General features: G+C 44.9%; 1 protein-coding gene across 1 annotated transcript in view; it reads left to right on the top strand.

Moving 5' to 3' along the window:
• The first annotated feature begins 265 nt into the window (after window positions 1-265).
• Window positions 266-24,340, top strand: part of LOC147432007 (uncharacterized) — a 51,757-nt gene continuing 27,682 nt past the window's right edge. The window contains exons 1-2 of the mRNA XM_086491823.1: window positions 266-869; window positions 1,050-2,700. Coding sequence (XP_086347949.1) covers window positions 721-869; window positions 1,050-2,700 — 1,800 coding nt within the window. The 5' untranslated portion in view covers window positions 266-720. The remainder of the gene's footprint in view (window positions 870-1,049; window positions 2,701-24,340) is intronic.

The following is a 24,340-nucleotide window of genomic DNA, read 5'->3' as shown; positions in this document are numbered from 1 at the left end:
AGAGGAAGGACAACTTGTTGTTAGCCATCATCAAAGGCACAAGTTAAGACTTCTACATGGATGATGGGAGGCTTGGCAAAGAGATGCTTAGGAGACAAGGACACTCTGGTTCAAGCCGGGTTAGAGTTAGGCTAATAGGAAGAGGAGATGGAAAGAAAACCTCAATGCACTGGTGCTTATTAGATTCTGAGGGAGAGCGCATGTACTTTTAGAGCCATGAGCATTGAGAATACTTTAAAGGGGGGAATAAAATATTGCATTCATGTTCCTTCAAAGCGGGTCCTAAAGTGTTGATCTCAACATTCCTGGCACCTGCCCTTCCCCCGCGGGCCGCACTAAAAGGTTGCTCAGAACAACAAAGACACTCAACTCAATTCACCAGCAGATTAGAAGCTGATGGGCAGAAGCGGGAGGAGGTCCTTACTAATAAGCTGTCTCCCTTACGGCTTGCCTCGTGCTCTGCAGCATTCAAACTTCAAACCTCGAGACTCGGAAGGAGGTGGCTGAGAGCCAGAGGTTAAACCAAAGGGATTTTTAACCCAGCACGCACACACACACACACACACACACTCCCCCTCAGCGCCCCCAACCCCCAACCCCCCCCCCCCCCCCCAACCCCAAACAACACACACACACCCACTCTCGCTCTCGTTCCCTCTCTTTACCCATTGCTTACAACGAGCATCTTCCAAAGGCGGAGAGAGCAGACCAGCACAGTAAATGTCACTTTTCTTTACCTTTGCATTCTCGCCCATGGAGCTGTCTGCCACGGCGACGGTCCTGGCAATGGTGTTGTGTGCAAGTGTGCGGGTCACTCACGATGACAACAGTGGCGCAGCAGCTCAGCAGCGAAAGTTGGCCTGCTCAAGGTACTTGCTTTGCCCTTTTCGCCTTTGTCTTGTTGGCTCCTGGGTCAACTGCCTTGAGTCAGTGATCTTCTTGACGGGCGACTAAGTGGTCACTTCTCTTCTTGAACATTCTTTCTCTGGTCTTTGGTCAAAGGTCTGGTAGAGGATGTTTGCTCATGTATTTGGGCTATGTATCTGTAGGAATTTTTGGTGCTGTGATCGTGCTCCTCGAGGATGGAGTCTCTTTCAGCTTATTTTCCCCTGGATACTCCTGGTCCTATGCATGCCTTGCCTCATTGCGACAGCAGAGAGCATGGTGACAATGGAAGCAGAATGGCTTCAACCTCGGTTTCATTCAGCTGGAGGTGGCGTTCAGGTGCATGATCAGGAGTCAGCGTTGGTTAGTCGCCCTGTAATTGATGACTCCAAAGATGCCCAAGAAGATGAGGTTGCTTCTAGCAAGGAAGGGTCGAGTGTGACTGCCCCGAAGGATGATTGCAGCACAAACTTGTCAAGAAGCTCTGAAGCAGAACCATATGGTTCATTAGCACAAGAGGAGCTTTTACCAGCATTGTGTTTTTTGCCAGGTTGGTCTCATGTGTGGCAGGCTTTCTTAAGCACAAACATTCAAACTGATTCATCAGCGGAGATTACCTTGCAAGTATGTTCAGTGTGTGAGGAGGGAGTCTCCGCAATTCTGGATTGGGGCTCTAACAGACTTACCTCGGTTGCCTACAAGTTTTTGACTATCACAAATAGACAAAGTGATGCAGAATTAAGAGTGTCCAAGATTTTAACTTCTGATGCACAGTTTTGTACGGTCAACTTTCAAGAAATGGTTCTTTCCGCAGGTAGTCAATTGTCCATACTTATTGCATACATACCTACTTACATTGGCAAGGCAGAAGGTATTATGCTTTTGCAGACAAGTACAGGTAGTTTCAAAGTGAAGAATTTAGGAGAGGGTCTTCCTTCACTTATTAAGATTCACCCTGCTTTGAGTCTTGCTGTTTTCTCATTAGCAGAGTGGCAAGAGACAATCTCTCTGGTCAATCCATTTGCTGATCATCTTTCAATTAAGGAAGCCTATGTATGGATGGAATCCAGCCTTAATCAGATTAAAGGTGAAGGGGTTTTTTGCAGAAAGCTGGATTTTAGGCTGCAATGCTCTTATCGTGGGAGGCTGAAAGTCAGACCCATAGCAGAGTGGAGTGTTGCTCCTTACTCATCAACTCCTGTAATAGACTTCTCTATTATTGGTGATGATAGGGAGCATTTAGTCGGGACCTTATGCCTCAAAATATATCGGCATTCGGTTCAGCTATCGGAAGTTTTGGTTGTTCCTTTGAAGATGGAGCGGCTTGGAGTGGCCATAACTAGCACTGAGGCCTTTGGAAAGGAAAGCCTTCTTCAAGTCGAAGAAGCAGAAGAAGATAGTGGATGGGCTGTGTTTGGAGGGAAGACTAATAGGTGGGAAGTACTGATCAGGGAAGAATTTGGTAATAGTCAAAGGATCAATAAGCTAATTTTTTTGCCACTAGAAAGTGCGAAGCTGAGATGGGGAGTTACAAAGGAAATTGGGGCCAAGTATCTGATTGGCGACAGCGGTGGCAAGACCTTACTTACTAGCAGGTTGTGCTGTAGCATAGATGCGTTTGTGTCAAATAAGCTGCTGAGACACCTCAAGTGTGCAGTCTACCCAGCTGTGTTGGTCCCGTGCAGTGCCCTATCTCCATTGTTTGCAAATTGTGGCTCAAATGATGATAAAGAAGACAGGTGTTTTGTGCGCATTCGATGTGCAGAGAATAGTTGTTATCAGGACTGTCTCAACTTGCTTCTTGTACCCTGCAAAGTAAGTTCTTTTTTTTCTGAAAAAATGATTCTTTTTTCGTTTTGCATCCGAAGTGGTTGCATGTTTTAGGGTTGTAAAGTGTGAGATTTGTCCTAAGGTGTGAGTCAAGGAGAGGAGAGTGGATTTCTCCCACATACTGTGGAGCAAGGCTGTAGAGCTACTTAAAGCTCATTTCTTGAATCAATAAACAACTCATTTTGCACTACATGCTTGTCTATGGTGAGCTTGTGCTAAGCTAAGTTAATACTCAAGATTGTGTTTATGAGTCCAAGCTAATCCTATCTTGGAACCTAATTCACTTGAGTGATAAGCTTGTTTACACACACACACACACTTGCACCATGTTTCTCTTTCATCCACCATAGCTAGCACGATCCAAATCCTAACATTTGGTATCAGAGCTACGATGTGCTAGCTAGGATTTTCATTATGCATTAGTGTGTATTAATCATTAGCATCTCCATTAGCTTCGATTAGCACTTCTTAATCATTTTTTTTGAGTCCTTAATCTATCTCACCTCTCTCCTTCCACCTCTAATAATCATCACTTAGTAATCACTAGACTAATTAGTTGCGAGCAAGCTCATGGGTTTGATTCCTATGAACCACTACTCTCACTAGTTAATCTTGGTGGTCATTAAGCGGCTTTTAGATTCAACCTCTTCAATTTGTGTACATTAAGTGTCATTTCCCCCCAATTTGCACTTGCAATTAATTTCTTTAGGTTCACCATTAAGCTTCATCACCCTCGTTATCTCGAAGCACTCCTCAAAACCTATCTATAGAGTCCCTAAGTGCCCCATTTTGACAAGGGAAGTTCGTTCAATTTTTTTTTAAAAATAGGTGTGTGTGTTATGTGTGTGTGTGTGGAAAGCCTGCTAAGTTTTGGGTAAGAATCACATTTTCGGAGGCCTTACACAAAGAAGCACTTTTGCTTGGTGGCTAGCTCAAATTGGAAAGGCTCTTCTTGCCTTGTGGGGTTTGAGGCTCAAATTGGATTTGCCTAACTTGGGCGAGCTGGGTGGATGTGAAAGTGTAATTCAAACGGTTTTTGGAGCCTGGCGGGTCTGCTGGGGTAGACTCCCACAGGCGCCGCGCGCCTTGCCCAAAACCTTTTTTTTGACGCTTCCCGGAGTTTGATCGGCGCTCTGTTCGCGCCTGCCCGGCGAGTTGCCCTGCTGCCCGGTGTGCCCGTGCATGCCCGAACACTGCCTGGCTTACCCGACCATGTAAGAGGTCCATTCCGCGGCATTACTCATCTCGGGTCCGTCCCTACGGGGCTCCCCTTCCCACGGGCTGCCTTAAACGCCTGCTTGCCCACTCCTAAGCACCGGGTCCCACTGCATCCGGCCTCAAAACTCCAAGGCAAGGCTTTCTTAAGCCCCTGCTCCCACAACCTGCTGCCTCAAAACTCCGAGCACCTCAAGAGGCTCGGCCTCAAGAGCTCCAATCTTCCTGTGGCCAACTCCCTCAAGGGGACAGTCTCACGAGCTTGTTATCTCGAACCTCCAAAGCAAACGGGGATTCCAAAGCAAACCTCCAAGAAGCCCAAAGCTTCTAAGCTCAAGGCCCTGCTCCCACCAAACTGCAGCAAGGCAAATAAACCCGAAAGCTGTCAAAGCCTCCAAAAGGCATTCAAAGGCGGATCTCATCGCGCTTCAAAAGGCTTCATCAGGATTCTCCAAAGCACTCAAAGAAAATCTTCATATCATCACAAAAGCATCCAAAGCCAACTTCGAAGGTAGATTCTAATCAAAGAAGAACTCAAGGCTGTGAAGGGTGACTTCACCTCGAGTGAAGAGGTACTTCACATTTTATTAAGAAGACATTAAAATTGGAATCTTGCAGCATGGCACAACAATTTCTTGCAATGTATGTAATTGTATTTGTCTACAATGATGACATTATATGCTTTTGTAATGGGATAGAAATTGGCATTGGAGAGTCTCCAAATCGCTAAAATCTCTCCATGTGTGAAGAATTTGTGACAAATTGTATAAGAAATTCCGCATGCTTGGGCTCTCGAAGTATGACCAAGATGGAAGAGAGCATCAATTTTTGCATAAACCTTTTCATAGGATATTTTCGCATATTGTTGCATGTCATTATGACGCATGGAATAAAGCCTGATTGTACCACAACAAGAAGGACGGAAGTACTGGTTCGAGGGGAGGATACGAAGTCAAACCATGAAGCAGTTGAAAGCAATAGCAGAAGCAACAAAGGCAAGAGACCTGACAGAGGATCAACTCACATAGTAGAAGACAAAAAGGATGAAGACGAAGGTAGTGTTTGGAAGACCCATTTTGAAGATGCAGACTCTCTACTTGTAGGGGAGGACTTTTTCCTGTGTGGATACCAGCTTATCATCCTGTGTGGACATCACCATCCTTTGTGGACTTTATTTTCTTGTGTGGATTTTACCATCCTGTGTGGATATCACCATCCTTTGTGGACTTTATTTTCTTGTGTGGATTTTGTTAGCCTGTGTGGATCGTGCATCTTCAGTATCTTGTGTTAGTCCAAACCTCAAGGGGAGGATTGTAAAGTGTGAGATTTGTCCTAAGGTGTGAGTCAAGGAGAGGAGAGTGGATTTATCCCACATATTGTGGAGCAAGGCTGTAGAGCTACTTAAAGCTCATTTCTTGAATCAATAAACAACTCATTTTGCAGTACATGCTTGTCTATGGTAAGCTTGTGCTAAGCTAAGTCAATACTCAAGATTGTGTTTATGAGTCCAAGCTAATCCTATCTTGGAACCTAATTCACTTGAGTGATAAGCTTGCTTACACACACTCACACACTTGCACCATGTTTCTCTTTCATCCACCATAGCTAGCACGATCCAAATCCTAACAAGGGCTCTAATGTTTCAAAACCAATTTGAGGACTTATGCACATGAATATGGTTTTATTTACTTTCAAAAAGTGTCTTGACGCCCTGCATTCTATTGCATGTAAAGTATTCATTAGAAGTTATATGCTCGCTCCCTAGGCACATGCAAGAAAAGTTGTTGTCAAAACTTATTGATAGTACTGTCTGCTTTTTGTTTGCATTCTTTATTCCTAGTCTTATTATTAACGCTAAGTGCATATTCAGCACTTGGATCAAGATCCTAGAGCAATCATTGATGACTGCTCCATGGCCCTTGCCAAGGGTTCAAGTGTTTTGTATAAGTTGCATTTTTTTCCATACACAGTCTCTCAATCACCTTTTTGGTCTCAGTTTGGCTGTGCTTGCTTCTTCATATTGACTATCATAAAATCTAGTATTCTCTCAAATAAAAGGCTGTGTGAATAAGCCATACATTAATTCTTGGAAAATGGTCAGAGCAAACCATCTTGCGATCTTGATTGTCATTCACTTAAATAAACAAATCCTGCTATCTGATTCTTTGCACTTCTAGAGTTTGTCCTTGAGCGTTAGCTCTCTTTCCATAAATGCTGGAGTCTTTTAATAAACAAGGGGCAGCGGTTGTAGATAGACCCATTTTCATACCATTTTTATCGTGTGAAGGCACATCTTGGAGCAGTTTTGTCAGCCCTCGGGTGAGGAGTCCTGTTTACATTGATGTGACATGTGTAACATAAATGGAGGATTTTCTTTACAGCTATGGAAATAGAGCATTACTTTGTTTTTGATTTATTGAGCTGAAGAAGCACTTATTCAGCTGACCCGGAGCGTGTTCAATCATTTGATGAAGGGACAGGGATGAGAGGTCATATACAAGGCAATCTCAGGCTTTCACTTCAGCCATTCTCATCAAGGGGCAGACAAAATGTGGTCAAACTTCCTCAGTTGCCTGTCTAAATCCTGATAGCAGCTCCCCACCCCCCCCTGAGAAAAAAAACAGATCCTCAGGTCAGAAGGGCATCTCCTGGGTGTGCTAAGGGTGTTAGGAATGGGGGGACTGTTCTTCCAAAATATGTCTTGCTGGCCACCCATTTTATGTCAATTTTTTCCATGTGGGGTTTTTCTAGTTGTTAGGCTCTTTGTGGGGTTGCAAACACCTTTGTAGCATGCATATTGACTACTCTTGCATAGAGGTAGTTAGTAGGGCTTGGTCATACACTCTCTTCTCTTTCTTTCTCTTCTTTTCTTTGCTTCTTCCACTTCTCTTGGTGTATGTGCATTTCCACTTTCCGTTGCAGGATTTACTCGATAAATGTATCATTTTCAAGGTTTATTGGGAGTCAGTTTCATAAGAGTTGTTCTTCATAAGTGTCTCCTCTCTGTTTGAGCGGGGGTTCTAAAGAAATCCGTGATCTGTCTTTGTGTAGACCCTTTCTTAGTGGGGTGTCCACCTCTAAGGAGAGTCTCTAAATTTGCATCTCTAAGAGGTACAATCCCAAATATCCCTGGTCATGGTAATCCATGAGCTTGGCCAATGGTCCAAAGCCCTCGTTGAACAGGCAATGGAAGTGTCCTCTAATCTCATAATAGGTTGCGCATCGACATATGTAGTGCTCCTTTGTCTTTGGCTCATGTTGGCATACCTGACAAATCCTCTCCTCTGGTGGTACTCTCTTGTAACTACATGTTTTTATCTCAAGCTGGTGTAAAGAGGTGTGGATTTGGCGAGAGAGAGAGAGAGAGAGAGAGAGAGAGAGAGAGAGAGAGAGAGAGAGAGATTTGCAGATTTTGGTTGCAGTGGGCAGATTTGCAGATTTTCTCTCTTTTACCTTGACCTAGCCTCGTCACATGCTGAAGTTCTCCGACATCATGGAGAGGAGTGATGATTTTGACATGAATTCGGTTCGTGATGACAAAGTACAAAATAAGGATGCGACCGGCAGTGGTGGTGAACCACCCATCAACGAGGAGTGGGGAGATTGGTCCCACTACTACTCCGGCGTAGGTGATCAATCAAGAAAGATACCTAGCCTCCCTACCTTTCCCTTGGATGAGCATTTGAATGTTGAGAACTATGCCATTTGGAAAGCTACCATGATGGCGGTCTTTGACTCTTACGAGCTTGGAGGCTTTGTTTCAAGCAACTTTTAAAAGCCAAAGGATCTGAGTGAAGCAATGGGAGCATGTCAATGCTTGAATCCGGTTTTTCATTATCCTAAACAGTACACCATCACTCATTAGTCACATTCGATTGATAAAAGATGCAAAGTTGATTGGGGATCGGCTTTCTTCACTATATGATCGAGTTTCTCCAATGAAGCGGATAGCTCTGGAGGTGCAGTTGAGGACCTTGGATGCAAAGAATTCTTCCATGCGGGATCACATCAACAAGATGCTGAGCTTCAACAAGAGATACCAATTTCCATTCTTCACTTATTACAAGTGGCCGACTGAATAGTATTTCTTGGGACAAGATTGTTCCAACAGTGTTGGACCAGGAGGAGTGGTTCAATACGGGGAAGAAGTTGGGCTTGACCGGTTCTTTCAACAACAACAAGAAGCAGAAGGGTAAGAAGAAAAGGAACAACATCGAAGACAAGAAGAGTGATGTTGAATGGGAAGCCTTGAAGTAAGAACATTGCAGCAGTTGTGGAGAAAAGGGCCATTATTTGAGAAAGTGTCCAAAGCGAGTTGGAGATGCTTCGACTTCTTCAGCGGCAGTGGTGCAGATACCAGCCTTTGTTCATTTGGAGATTCTCCCCTCACAGGACTCTCCAGGGACATCGGAGGTTGTGTCGACTCTTGCGGTTCAAGATGATTGTGCTTGGATTTTGGATAGTGGTGCCTCACGACACATGATACCTTTGAAGGATCTTTTGTCCAACATGCGATGACACTGTGGTACCATCTTTATGAGCGACAAATCTGAAATTCCTATTCACAACAAGGGATCCATGGAGTTCATTATGCATACCTCCAAGGTAGTTTATGCTCTGAAGTTGGGGTTTCATCTCATGTCTGTGCACAAGGTGTGCAAGCTTGGCATGGAGGTGATTTTTACAGAGGATGCGGTATGTATTCGGGATCATTAACGGGCAAGGAGGTGAGAGGGGGCTCAGTGGAGAACGGACTCTACAGGCTCCATGCTCTTTCTTCAACGACACGATACCTACAGGCGATATAGATTTGGTCATTTGAACAATGATGCTCTTTGGCTTGCTTTTGATGAGCAATTGCTTACAAACTTACTAGATATTGGGAGTAAGCATGGAAAATGCATTACTTGCATTCGTGGGAAGCAACATCGAGAATCTATTCAAAGGCTTGCTACACGCTGAGCCATTGCCGTTTTGGAGTTGGTTCACACCCACCTTGGTGGACCTATGCAAACACCTTCCCTTGGCAAGGCTCTCTATTTCATGTTGTTGGTGGATGATTTCAGCCGCTTTACTTGGGTATACTTTCTACAGCACAAGTGTGAGGCATTTGGCCTCTTCAAGAATTGGCATTCTCTTGTGAAGAAGGAAAGCAATTAAGTGTTGAAGACTATTCGATCGGACAAAGGCGAGGGGAGTTTACCTCCAAAGCTTTCATTCAGTTTTGTGCGGACAATGGCATCAAGTGAGAGCTTGCGAATACCGGATCTCCTATTGAGAATGGAGTTATGGAGCAGAGGAATAGGATAGGGGTAGAAACGGCACGGACCATTCTCGAGCATCGAGGCGTGCCAAACATAGTTACCCGGAACGCGGAACGAGAACGGCGACGGGATCCCCCGCGGAACGGGGGAACGGGGAGGGGCCCGGAACGGGAACGACGCGGAACGGGAAGCATAAAAACACCCAAATAATGCAATTTCAAGCTCTTTGTGATTGAATAGAACTAGTATCAGAGTCCTTTGACTCTTAACACTCACAAAACACTTGATTTGAAGACCATTCAGTCTTACTATGGCAAACGTGTGTTATGTAGACTTGAGAGCTTGAGAGGGGGAGAGAGGGAAGGGGGGAGAGACTCGAGAGAGAGCTTAAAGTTGAGAGAGAGAGGGAGGAAGCTTGAGAGAGAGGGGGAGAGCTTTTAGCCTTGTAGACTCTAGAGTCTAGACTTGAAAGCTTGAAAGAGGCTAGAGCTTGAGAGTTGAGACTCGAGAGGGTGGAGCTTTAGCTTTGGCCCTTGAAAGCTTGTGTGCCTAGTGAAGGTAAGGGGTGGGGGAAGGGACATTAACAAGGGGAAGGCTCACAAGACAAATCACCTAAATCTGAAAATCTGCCCATTCCTAGCCGTTCCGGACCGTTCCGGGACCAAAAGTCCCTGCGGAACGTCTGGCCGTTCCGGGCCGTTCTGGACCATGTACCCCCCCCGGAATGCCGTTCCGGCGTTCCCTGCCCATGGGATGGCGTTCCCCTGTAACTCTGGTGCCAAAGTCTTTATGGGCAGAGGCAGTTGCGACAATAGTTCATACCGTAAATCGATCTCCAACCTCTTCAGTTCTAGGCAAGACCCCGTTCGAAGCTTATTTTGGTAAGAAGCTCGATGTCTCCCATTTTCGAATCTTCGGGAGTGATACATATGTCCATGTACCAAAGGAGCAGAGAGAGAAGTTTGACTCCAAGTTTGTGAGAATGTTTTTTGTCGGCTACAACTCTCTTTCCGAGGATATTGACTTTATGATCTAGAGAAGAAGGATGTTGTACTTACCTTCAGAGGGGGTTTCCAAGTCTTCCACGACGACCTCTAATATGCCAATACTTGGAGACGAGTTTTTACCTTCAGAGGGGGCTCCCAAGTCTTCCCCGACGACCTCTAATATGCCAATACTTGGAGACCCGGATTTTGTTTTGCCTCTTGATGAACCCTCTTCTCCTACCCCTGTCTCTTAGGCTTCAAAGGAGAATGCACCCATTTCAGATGATGCAGATGAAAGTGTTCTCATCATAGTGCAGAGTTGAGCCAGATATACCAGTAGCTCCTCCCCCGGGGAGCAAGTTAGACAAGTTACCGAAGTGGCTCTTGGAGACCTTGCAAGATTCAACAACTTCAGATTTTTTACCCGATTGGTGTGAAGTCGATACTACATGACGATCTCAGTCACTTCAATTTGCTGAGATAGATGGGACTTTATTACAGGTGAACTATGCTTTGATGTCAATAGTGATAAAAGGACAGAGATCCTCTGACAATTGAGGAGGCGCTTTTACAACTGAAGTGAAAGTTGACCATGCAGCAAGAACTTGATTTCATCAAGAAGAACAACACTTGGGAGTTGGTTCCGCAGCCTGCCAAGCGGAAAGTGATTGGTGTCAAATGGGTCTATCGGACCAAGTACAAGCACAAGGCAAGACTAGTTGCCAAAGGCTTCACTCAGAAACTTGGTGTGGAATATGACGAGACTTTTGCACTGACTGCGAGGACCATTTAGACAGCTTTTGCCCTTGCTGCCTTTTTTGGGTGGCCGGTTCGGTTTTTCAGATGGGTGTTGTTTTGGCATTTCTCAATGGTGACTTAGAGGAGGAGGTGTATGTGGAGCAACCTCTAGGGTTCGAGGATCCAGACTTCGCAGAAATGGTTTGTAGGTTGCTAAAGGCTCTTTATGGCTTGAAGCAAGCCCCTTGAGGATGGTACTAGAAGATAGACTCTTTCTTCGTACAACACTCTTTTCGACGATCTTCTGCGTACCCAGATTTATACATTAATAGTTAGAGAGGATTGGTGACACTTGTTATCCTCTGTGGACGATCTTGTGATTACATGTAGCCATGTTGAGCACATCCGCAATACTATGGAGACCTTGGCTAAGGAATTTGAGATGACAGATCTTGGCTTGCTTTACTATTGATTGGAGATATGGCAGACAGAGGGGGGACATCTTTTTCTCCCAGGAGCGCTATGTCCAAGAGTTGTTGGAAGCCTTTGGTATGATTGAGTGTAAACCTACCTCAACCTCTATGGATCCCAATCAGATGATGTCACAATATGATTCCCCAGATGTAGCAAATGCCACTAAGTATCAGAAATTGGTCGGTTCTCTTATTTGGGTTCTCAACACTTGGTTTGATGTCAGTTTCGCGGTGAGACTTCTTAGTTCTTTCATGCAGAAAGCGGCCAAGTCACATTTGGAGCAGGCTCTTCGGACTCTGCGTTATTTAAAGGCTACCAAGTCATTTGGCATTTACTATGCGATTGGAGGTACAGACTCCCAAATCATTCTACAAAGATGGTGTGATTCAGATTGGGGTGGAGATCCAGCCCAGATCCAAATGGACGACAATCGACTATAGTTTACATCTTTTCTTTGGGATCAGGAGCAATTTCATGGAGCAGTAAGAAACAACCTACAATTGCCTTATCTTCCACACAGGCAAAGTATAGGGCTGTTTGAAGTGCTACATGTGAGTCAATGTGGTTTCAGAGGCTACTTTCGTAAATGGGATTTCCCCAGTAGACGACCATCATGTACTCTGACAACCACCCCTTCCCTCGCCATGTACGCGTCCTCTTCGGCGTGTCATTGCTTGCAGATTGTTCTTGTGCGCGTACGGTGGGTGGTTTGCTCTAGGAGCTTGAGTACGAGGAGATTCATCGCGATAGATCCGAGATTTATTGCCTTGCCGGTCTCGAGAGGAGGTTTGCTTGCGGTTGTAGACAAGTTCATCACTCGATTCATTGAAACTGGCCCGTAGGGTGGTAGGAGTAGCTTTCACCCGATCTTTACTTCAACTTTACTTGAACTTTACGACACAAAGGAACTTCACAAATAAACCTGTGATTGGGAATTACGCTTCAAACAAACCATGGCTTGGCAGCTAAAGCGCTCTCAAGCAGACAGTGACACCATGTTGGCCCCAAAGATCGGCGTCCCTTTCGGTATTTCTTTATTCTTATTACAATCGAGAAAAACCTGTAAACTTCTGCAAGCTGTCCCACTTTTATCGGGCATAAATTCCTCTACTCTAACTCGATTTGGGCAGCATAACTACAGAAGAAGTCTCCACGGACAAAATCCCAAGTAATTAGTGACTTTCCATGCACTTTGGAGCACTTTACAAAACTTGGCGAGAAATTACAGCACGCTGAAATCTCTGTTTTTGGCCTCCAATTTGCACCAAAACACTTGTTTGGTGATTCCCCTAGCTTCCTTGAAGCCCCTGGGAACTATAAACATCAAAACTGGCCAAAACCCCAAAGGTGCAAAAATTACAGCAAGCTATAGTTCTCTGTTGTGCGCTCCGATTCGCGTGTTGATCACTCCTGTGGGTAGTCCTCGAGCCCCCGCACCTGTAGGGTCACTTGCCTTTTGAATTAGACGAGATTCCTTGCAGGAAATCTCTCTAGATCATCCTGTAGAAGCACCCATGGCTTTCCCGAGGCTTCCTTGGTGATAACTTATAGTTCAGGTGTGAAACCCTAAATCTGCAGAAAAACACAGCAGGCTGTAATATTGTGTTTCGCATCATTTTGAGCGGAGCAAACACGTCTACGCGTGTGTCAAGAGCTCCCACACACAAATGGGACAGTTCTCCTATAAATTGAACGAGTTTTCACGTGAGAAAACTCTCTGTTTTCGCATTTCTTCGCGATGGAATTGTGCGTACGTGAAGGGGATTAGCAATTAGCTAATCTGGTTCCTATACAGAAGGCTTTTGCCTTGACAAACGTGCATAAAACCCCCAGAACTGTACATGGTCATCTGAGAAGCCCAACTAGAGGGGCATTACGATATGTGCAAAGGGGGGAGAGATGTGCATGAGAGAAAATCATCGCGCTACATAAGAGCAAGGAAGAAGGCAATTCCATTAAAGCTGTGATCACCTGCATCCACTACTCACCCACATTGTGTAGCACAATTGTGAAGCCCAAAAATCAGCCCACACTAAAAAATGGGCGCGCCCTCTTGGACGAGGCTTCTGGAAAGTGTTTGTTGGCTTGCATGCAGCTCCCCTACTGCCAAGTGTCCATTTGACTCCCTTTGGTTTAATTTCCTAGTACCCAGGGACCTAAACGACTTTGAATTGAGCCTAGCCAATCTTTTACTGCTTGGATTTCAGTGCCGACTGGCCTGACCATTTTGTGGAGACTTGCCCTTCTTGACTGTGGATGAGACTCTCGGTCAACGGCCGTTTCACACTGGCCATGCAATGTCCGGGCATTTGTGATTTTAACAAGAGGGTCCCAAGAATTGAATAAAAATCAAGGGAAAGAAACCAACAAATATATATAGTGGTTGTCACAATCTCGTGACATACCCCCCTCTTAAAATTGCAAACGTCCTCGATTGCATGCCATATATACATGCCATGGATGATTTATGTGGTTAGCACCCTTTTATCATCGCATGTATCCACAAGAAAGATTGTCAAACATGTGTACAAATGACTTAATGAGACCTTTATACTTTTGTCAAACAATGTACATTTCTATTGAATCCTTACGTACATATGAAGTGCTAGCTCTATCATCACCCCTCTTTTGAGCACTTGGCAAGCCCTTTGACCTTTGCTCTACTGAAGTGACCCGAATTGGGGAATACGTGGGTTACAAACCAAAAGCTTCAAGGTAACACTGAAATACATTTGGTGACTGTACATGCCATAGATGATTTAGTGTGGTAAACACCCTTTTATCATCGCACGTATCCGCAAGAAAAATTGTCAAATATGTGTACAAATGACTTAACGAGATCTTTATACTTTTGTCAAACGATGTACACTTCTATTGCATTGAAACCCTTGCTGGATGCCAATGTTACCATACCAGGGGTTTAACATCATGCCCTGCATACCCCCAAAGACTGCATCTGGCATATATTGCTGGTTTCCAGGCGTATAACCAGCCATGCTCTAGAACACTAGTTCACCCCTGAAATACCCCGGATGCACCGTGGGTGGTGGAAAAACCTGACGCATAGCGGGAAAATTGGTTCCCTCTCCATTTAAACCAACATTTGGATTCCAAAAGGTGGCCGGCTGAACTGGTAAAGCCTGTGGAACTGGCGTCCTAATGTCACCAGCGTGTGACTACTATCTATCTTTTTTGTTGATTTCTTTCTTATTATTTATTTACTTTCACTTTTTGGAAACACCCCTCCGGAAATCTAACTGCCTTGCATTGCATAGCTAGTGTGGAACTGTCCAGAGGGAGTCTAGGCCTGAGGGCAAGAGAGCACTAAGGTTGGACAAGGACTATGGTTAGCCAAAGTTGGGTCATTGACTAGCCAAGGTGGAATCCTTTGCTACAGGGGCTACATTTCAATTATGGGTGTGGTTGTAGTGTACAAAGGGGGTCAGATGACCTAGAAAGATACAATGGCAGCATCTCCTAAAATTTAGGGAACTGCTATTTTGGGACCTGAAAATGTGTTTGCGTCATTACCTCCGGAATGACAAGGGGAACATTTTACTCTGCTGTGAAGTCAACTGGGCAACTGGTGGGGAGATTTTTAGGCGGCAACCCCGAAACGGGAAACAGGCTGTAAATGTGCCAAGTGGCACATTTCTGTGCACTTTCCTCATGCATGAAGAAGTGGCGCTGAATTTGAAGGAGGGAGGGGCTCATTTGCAGATTTTGTCATAGGTTAAGAGCTATGGAGTGCTTCCTTTCCCTCTTATGTGCAGTGCGGTGCCAGGAGTGATGCCCTGCACGCTACGCACTGCCCTCTCTCTCCCCTATGGCGGTATGTTATGCCCCTCTAGTGGGCTTTTCAATTGACCAATGTACAGTTGTGTGGGTTCATGCACGATTGCCGAGGCAAGAGCCTCTTGCACAGGTATTGGATTAGCTAGCGGCTAATCCCCCGCAGGTACAGGTGAATTCGGAGAGGTTTCACGCCAGAAATCTCGTCCGATTCAAAGGGCAAGTAGCCCTACAAGTGTGGGAGCTCGAGGACTTGCTACGGCGACGACTGGCACGTGAAATGGAGCCCGAAACAGTAAATTACAGCCTGCTGTGTATTTTTGCAGGTTTAGGGTTTTGGCCCTAAACGGACCCTAATACCCCCAGGAGGTTCGGGGACGCGAGGGGACCGCTGTACAGGTGATCTGGCGCATTTTCGGGGCTGAAAACAGAGAATACAGCGTGCTGCAGATTCTCGCCAGGTTTTGTAAAGTGCCCATATGTGTCGGGAAAGTCGGTCAATGCGTGGGAATACTGACTGTGAAGGGTCCTAGTACAGTTATGCTGGCCGGAACAGTTGAAATTCAGCCAAGCTTGTGCGGGGCAGCTTGTAGGGAACCACAACGTTTATTCCCTCTTTTAAACAATAAAGAAATACCGAAAGGGGCGCCTAAGTTAGGAGCCAATCTGGTGTCGGTCTTCTCATACAGGTGCAATCTAGCAGCCTGTATCCCTTTTCCCTTTGTTGTGTCTTGAAAGTACAGGTAAAGTGAGCGACAAATGAAATGGGTGAAAGCAAATAAGGTTTAAGTCTAAAGTCTACCGCCCTTTTTGAAGCTAACAGGCCGGTTTCATGGTTCTATCACCGGGATTAAATCACTTTTTCCCATAGAAGTGAGCCTTGGTCAGGTTGGGCTTGAAGACACACAGGGGATCATAGACTAGACACAGGGAATTGCAATTATGGCTGACAGACCAGATGATGTGATTGAAGAGGTTTCCTCTTCACAGGGTCAATAGACACATGAAGTGGGTGAGTCTTCAAGACCACCACAGACGGATGATGATATATTCAGGACCCAATTGGCTACTGCTGTGGCTATGTTCACACAAGTAATGCAGAACCCGAGGTTTTTAGCCTTTCTGCAACCTTCTCTTCCGTCTCAGCAAGTTGGGTCACTGGATCATAATCAAAAGCCTGTTAAGGCTCGAGCACAGGTGATTCATACTGTAGAGTCAAGGGAAACACTTGTACACTTGACGGAGAACATGCAGTCTCCACAACCTGTGCCTAAGGTGCAAGAACAGGTGGTTGAGATGCCAGTCTTTCAAGCTGTACCAGTTCAGCCAGCCACTTTTCAGCAGCCTATAGCTGGTTCTAATGGGCAGGGAAGCAACCTACAGGCTATGCAACAAGTCTTCCCACCACCTTCAGTACACCCTGGCTATTTTGGAGGTGGATCGGTATTCCAGAGCATGGCTGGTCATGCACTTGGAAATCAGTATTACACCCCATGTACGGTGTCACAGGCATGCTACCAGGGTTTCAAAGCACTCACGGCCAATTTGGGATGCCACCGGCAAATTTTGGTATGGCTGGAATTACAAATCAGCAACCAAATATGTCAACTTAATTGGGGTCAGGGAACACAGATGAACCCTAACGGTGTTCCCATGTTTCAATCACTTCCATATGACAACTTAACGCCGCTGGAGAGGCCAACTCCGTACAAAGAAGGTGGCAAAGGTGTGACATTCACGACCTTTACAGGGTTTGATGACAGGAAGAAGGCTCTCTCATTCCTCCAGCAGTTTGACAAGGCCTATGCAGGGGGAAACTTTACAGAGGCTTCAAAGGTCCGTAAGGCAGCCACTTTCTTGAAAGGGAATGCGGGACAATGGTGGACAACTTTATTGCTTCAAGGGCAAGCTCCGTCCACATGGATTTACTTCAAGCAGATTTTTGCAGCAGCATGGTTATCTGATGACTTTGAAGCAGATGTCATGACAGAATGGCACCAGCTTAATGCTGCCACTTGCAAGAATCTGGATTACTACAATCGGAAGTTTTGGAAAGCTCTACTTCCAGTAACTTCCTATAGGTTTGTGCCTTTGACAAAACAGATTGAAAAATACTGTTGTGGCCTACCCAAAGGATTGAGAAAGTACTGCACGAAGACCAAAGTCACTACTTTGGCGCAGCTCATCGAGGTAGCAAACACTGGCAATGGTTTGCTCAAGGGAGAAGATTGTGAATTTAATACTGGCGTCAAGGAAGGATCAGCCAAGAAAAATTCAGCGAAGAAGTATGTTCCCAAGGAGGTTCCTAAAGTGACTCAGGAGCCAGCCAACGCAGGGAAAGACAAAGCTACGGCTGAATCAGAAAAGGGACCAGCGAAGAAATGGAAAAGACGTTTTCCTCGCAAGTCGGAAGAGCAAAATAAGGTCCTAAGGTCAGAAAATAAATGCTTCATCTGTGAGCAGCCTGGCCACATTGCTTACAATTGTCCTACAAAGAAAAGGCTAGCTGATTCTGAAGACAAGGAGGACAAGAAAGGAAAGAAGCCCATGGCTGGTCTAGTGCCAGATATGGTGGGCGACAAACCAAATTCAGATGCAAGTGAGCTTTGCAGAGCATGGGGAAAGGTCAGGGATCAAACAGTACTTATCTTCTTTGATCCAGGTGCCAAAGCCAACTTCATTTCCCCAGAATTGGCTTCAAAGTTGGGAATCAGACCTGAAGAGATGGGGTATACAGCAGAGGCAGGTTTGGCATGTCCTGGCCATACAGAGGCTGTGACACCCATCATTGGAAAGTTGCGCCTACATATCCAGTCCTATGTAGATGCTGAAGAATTTTACATCATGCCACTGGACGGATGTGATGTGTTGTTAGGTATTCCTTGGTTGTTTCGTGTACAGGGAATCATGGATGCCTACAACAAAAAGATCACTGTACAGAGCAGGGGAAAGACTCACATTCTGGATGTAAAGCTTAAAGGGGAGTCTATTCCCACTGTATCAGTTTCTGCTATTACTTCTGTAATGAAAAAGCATCTTTCTGCGTACTTGGTTTTTGCACGTGAAGTGTCAGATTGTGATGAATCAAATTTATCTGTGCTAGATAAAGAAAGGTCAATGTTTTTACAACAGTATAGTGACTGTTTTTCCGATTCATTACCGTCTCAATTACCGCCAGAGAGACCCGAGGACCATGCGATAGATTTGGTGCCAGGCAGTAGCCCACCAAATAAGCCTCCGTACAGGGTTAGTGCGGCTCAACAGAAAGAGATAATGGGCCAAGTACATGAGCTGTAAGAAAAGGGGCTGATTCACCCGAGTTCATCCCCATTCTGTTCTCCAGTGTTGTTGGTGCAGAAAAAGGATGGCTCATGGCGTATGTGCATCGACTACCGTGCACTGAACAAGAATACCATCAAGAATAGGTTCCCTATACCTAGAATTGATGATATTCTGGACAAATTAGGAGCAGCAGCTATGTTTAGCAGGATAGATCTAAAGAGTGGGTACCATTAGATCCGCATTAGATCAGAGGATGTGCACAAGACTGCTTTTAGAACAACGTTTGGCCTTTACGAATTTTTAGTGATGCCCTTTGGTCTCACAAATGCTCCTGCTATGTTCAATAGGATGATGGAATTTTCCGTCCACACCAACAGTTTGTTGGTACATTCTTTGATGACATGATAGTCTACTCAAAGAATGAAGATGAGCATAGGCATCACTTGGCCATTGCGTTCAAAGAGCTACGCAGTCATAGGTTGCTCATCAATGCAAAGAAAAGTGAGTTTTTTCTGGAAGAGATTCACTTTCTGGGACACATTGTCTCAAAGGATGGTGTCAGAATGGATCCTGCAAAAGTTGAAGCGATCAAGTCATGGCGAGATTTGAAGACTGTGCACGATGTCCGAAGTTTCTTGGGACTATGCTCCTATTACAGAAGGTTTATCCGAAATTTCGTTGAGATTGCTTCACCTTTACATGCTCTTCAAAAGAAGGCAGTCACCTTTAGATGGACACAGAAAGAGATTTCAGCTTTTAATCTCTTAAAGGAAAAGATGACTTCAGATCCAGTCATTGTGTTGCCAGATCTTAGGAAGTCATTTATGGTCCAGTGTGACGCCTGTGGTAGTAGCATTGGTGCAGTGCTAATGCAAGATGGCAGGGTAGTAGCCTATGAGAGTAGAATCTTGCAAGGGCCAGAAAAGACTATGCAAGTCTATGAAAAAGAATTGCAGGCCGTGATTCATGCGCTCTTAAGTTGGAAACACTACCTGCTAGGTGTAGACTTTGTTGTCCAAACGGACCATCAGACCTTGCGATATAGGCAAAGTTATCTGAGAAGCATATGCGATGGGCAAATGTTTTGTCCATGTTCCACTTTCAGATTGTGCATGTGGAAGGCAAGAAGAACGTTGTGGTTGATGCCTTGTCAAGGAAGCCACAAATTTCAGCTGTGTCAATTCCTTATCATCATGAACTTGATGATATGAGGGAACAATATGCAAATGATGAAGATTTTGCAAGGGTCTTCGAGCAGCTAATGGATGGACAACGTCATGAACACTATCTTCTCAAAGATGGGTTCATGATGATGTATGGCAGATTGTGTGTCACAAAGCCATTGCGACGCAAAGTTATGGAATAGAGTCATGTCCCACCGTATGCAGGGCATCGTGGTATCGATGCTACAGTTAAAGCGGTTGAGACATTCTTCCACTGGCCTACATTGAGAAGAGATGTGGATGCCTTTGTGCGAGAATGCCTAATTTGCCAGAAGGTCAAGTTTGACAAGCAAAAGGCACCAGGGTTATTGCAACCACTACCTATTCCAGATAAACCATGGGAAAGTATTGCTATGGATTTTATCTTTGATCTTCCGAGAACGCAGACAGGAAACGATGGTATTTGGACCATCATTTGCAGATTCAGCAAGCAGGCTCATTTTATTCCTGTCAGGAAGAAGATAAAGCAAGATCAGATGGCACGCTTGTTTATGAGCAATATTTTCAAGTATCATGGCATGCCACAGTCGATTGTTAGCGATCGTGATCCACGCATGACAAGTTTGTTTTGGAGAGGCTTGTTTGAGAATATGGGCACAACGCTCAAATTCTCTTCGTCATTTCATCCTCAAACAGATGGGCAGTGAGAAGAGGCAAATTCTACTGTCTTAGATCTGTTGAAGTGCTATGTGTCAGAGCATAAAGGAAAGTGGGAGCAATATTTGCCATTGGTGGAGTATGCATACAATAATACAATGCATTCATCAACTGGCAAGGCACCTTTTGAGATAGTTGAAGGTGGCAAGAAAGTTCCTCCCATACTGCATACGAAGGACAAGATATTTGAAGCAGATAAGTATGTTCAGGACATGGATGAAATGTACAAGAAGGTCAAAGTGGCCTTAGAAAAGACTCAGGCAAAGCAAAAGAAAGCAGCTGATCGTCACCGTCGTGAAGTGGTATTTTCACTTAGTGATTGGGTGCTCCTACGCTTTGAAAAGGCAAGGTTAAAGAAGATGAAGGGCAAGGAAAGACTGTTTCCAAAGCTCAGCATGCGTTACTATGGGCCTTTTCAAGTATGCGACATAATCAATGATGTTGCATATAAGCTGAAATTGCCTGACAGTTGGAAGATTCACAATGCGTTTCATGTGAGTCTTCTCAGACCCTATGTGGGTGATGTGCCAGAGGATATGCCAGTTGAAGATCAGCCGAAAGTCGAGGAACTTGATGAGATCTTGGTCTCGGAATAGATTTTGGCACATAAAGAAAGAAAAGTGAAAGGCAAGGTTGCTAGGCGTTACTTGGTAAAGTTCAGAAACTATCCACCAATGGATGCTAAGTGGATGGAAGAAGGTGAACTTGTAGAGTCACCAACTGTGTTATCACTTTACCTTGAAGCCTTCGATTTGCAACCTACCTTGACCCCTTGAGTTTCAAAGCTACATGGATTGTCAGTGTGACAATGGCTTCTGAAAGAAATGATGTAGATGGTATTTAAAGTGAGCTCAAATGAAATTCCTGTTACATGAATGTTAGAGCTGTACAGATTGTCAGTTTGGCAATTGCTCTTATGGAATGTCCAAAAGTATGGTTAGTGCTATATGAGTGAGTATTTCTTGTCAGTTTGTCAAGGATACAATAATTGCTTCTATTAAAGGGTACATGTGTAACTGCATTCTTAAACTGTCGGTTTGGGTATGCTCGAAAGTGTTACTGGGCCCAATGTGTACTATAAGATAGTGGCAAAATGTGTAGCTACCATTTTGTCATTGGAAAGTTAGCGACTCAAAGCAATGGCAGAGTGCGAAGCTACCACAACTGTCATTGGGACACGGTTCACACGCAGACAATACATGTGTCGACGAGGTGTTGAATACACCAAGGTTGACAATGAGCATGTATGTGTCGTACATGTGTCGACAGGTGTTGAATACATCAGTGTTGACTGTGAGCATGTACGACATAGATGCAAACGAGGACGTTTGAGATTTCAAGAGGGGGGTATGTCACCAGCGTGTGACTACTATCTATCCTTTTTGTTGATTTCTTTCTTATTATTTATTTACTTTCACTTTTTGGAAACACCCCTCGGGAAATCTAACTGCCTTGCATTGCATAGCTAGTGTGGAACTGTCCAGAGGGAGTCCAGGCCTGAGGGCAAGAGAGCACTAAGGTTGGACAAGGACTATGGTTAGCCAAAGTGGGGTCATTGACTAGCCAAAGTGGAATCCTTTGCTACAGGGGCTACATTTCAATTATGGGTGTGGTTGTAGTGTACAAAGGGGGTCAGATGACCTAGAAAGATACAATGGCAGCATCTCCTAAAATTTAGGGAACTGCTATTTTGGGACCTGAAAATGTGTTTGCGTCATTACCTCCGGAATGACAAGGGGAACATTTTACTCTGCTGTGAAGTCAACTGGGCAACTGGTGGGGAGATTTTTAGGCGGCAACCCCGAAACGGGAAACAGGCTGTAAATGTGCCAAGTGGCACATTTCTGTGCACTTTCCTCATGCATGAAGAAGTGGCGCTGAATTTGAAGGAGGGGGGGGGGGGGGGGGGCTCATTTGCACATTTTCGGGGCTGAAAACAGAGAATTCAGCGTGCTGCAGATTCTCGCCAGGTTTTGTAAAGTGTCTGTATGCGTCGGGAAAGTCAGTCAATGCGTGGGAATACTGACTGTGAAGGGTCCTAGTAGAGTTATGTTGCCGAAATCGGGCCGGAACAGTTGAAATTCAGCCAAGCTTGTGCGGGGCAGCTTGTAGGGAACCATAGCGTTTATTCCCTCTTTTAAACAATAAAGAAATACCGAAAGGGGCGCCTAAGTTAGGGGCCAATCTGGTGTCGGTCTTCTCATATAGGTGCAATCTAGCAGCCTGTATCCCTTTCCCCTTTGTTGTGTCTTGAAAGTACAGGTAAAGTGAGCGACAAATGAAATGGGTGAAAGCAAATAAGGTTTAAGTCTAAAGTCTACCGCCCTTTTTGAAGCTAACAGGCAGGTTTCACCTAACCACCTGTTCGTGGACAAAAGGAACTTGCCTTGGAGCCCTAACTGACTCCGCAACATGCGAGTGCTCCTTGCCATGCTGGGACGCATAAGAGACCCGGTCTTGAGCCTCAACGGACTCTCCTGCATGAGAAAGTTGCCTTGTCTACTGTGACATTGGTTGCGCTTGCAGAAATTCCATAAACCTAGGATTCTGCACCAACTGAGAAAACACATTCACAACAGCAAGCAACTGTGTCTTGAATGCATCCTTGTCTAGTTGCCCAGTCATAAACCTTTGAACTTATGGAGCATTCACATCAACAAAAGGCATAGACAGTGGTGACTGTGAACTCTTGCCAACCTCGAACATTGGAGGTACAACCTGTTTGTACTGCGAAGAGCAACCCTCTTCCCGGTGTCATTTGTCCTGTCCGCCATAGTATAATTCCAAGTTCCTGTGCTTTGTGTCTTCGCCGAAAACCAACCAAGGCTCACTCTTTAAGGAAAAAGTGATTCTATCCCGACGTACTTTTGAGGATACTTTTCTTTCAGAGGGGGCTTCCAGGTTTCTATCTTCAGTCGACTTTCGATGCTCCATTCAGGTGAGTACCATGCACAGTGTCTTCTAGTCCTTCGTTTCCTTGCCCAATTGTTGTGGCTTTGGATGGTGTGCTGTAGCCCAAAGTGCAGTTAGTATCTTGGTGTAACAGACTTGGACACTCCAAGTCAAGAATCAACCGCGACAGCACCAAATAACCACTTCAAAACAAATCATAGATCACAATAGATGTACACTGGCCCGGCGGAGTTCCGTGCCTAGAGATATTGGCCCCAAAGACTGGCACCCCTTTCGGTATTTCTTTTTATATTAATCAAATCAAAGTACAAGAGAGCGGTTAGGGTTTCACTCTCAGACTCTGCGTCCAGATGCTCTGAGAAGTGAGGCCCTCACCACTAATTTAAAGGTTACAAGGGATGCCCAAAAGCAGAGCCCCAAAAGCTTGAAAGCAAAAGCTCTTTTCTCTCTCTCACAGAGAGCTTCTGAAAGCAAAAGCAAATTCTCTCTCTCTCTCAATGAAAGCCGGTAAAAAGCAAGTTCTCTTTTTCCCAAATCATAGCAAAAAGCTGAGATTTGCGTCGCCGAAAATTTCCCAAAAAAAAAAAAAAAACTAAAAATCTTTTTCACCTCCGCGATTTCCGGAAGTTAGGGTTTTTGGCAAAAATTAGGGTTTGCAGGAATTTTTAGGGTTTTTGGCAAAAATTAGGGTTTCTGTTGTCCGCCACGTCATCACTTTGTGACATACCCCCCTCTTGAAAGCATTGTAATCGACCGCGATTACGCCTGCAAAACCGACAAAAGCCATAAACCGTCTTAGCAGACACTGACTGTTAGTACCTACGTACTAGGAACACACATCTAGCACATGTACAAAATCGACAGTCACATCACACGACATCACAGGACATCACCAGACATCACAGGACATCACATGACATTCAACATTCATTCGGATCTTAGACCATGATTTATCGGCAATGTAGCTAGCAATCACATCTAGGTCCAATCGGGACCTCATCGATGTCCGATTGACTAACCCCTATTGCAACCATGTCTATTCGAGATCAATCAGACCAAAATACTGCAATCATTTCGTCTA

This window comes from Adiantum capillus-veneris, chromosome 20, assembly GCF_014529385.1.
Source record: "Adiantum capillus-veneris isolate H3 chromosome 20, ASM1452938v2, whole genome shotgun sequence".
Lineage (NCBI taxonomy): Eukaryota > Viridiplantae > Streptophyta > Polypodiopsida > Polypodiales > Pteridaceae > Adiantum > Adiantum capillus-veneris.
The sequence above is the reverse complement of the archived record's forward strand: the minus strand, read 5'-3'. Positions and strand labels throughout refer to the sequence as shown.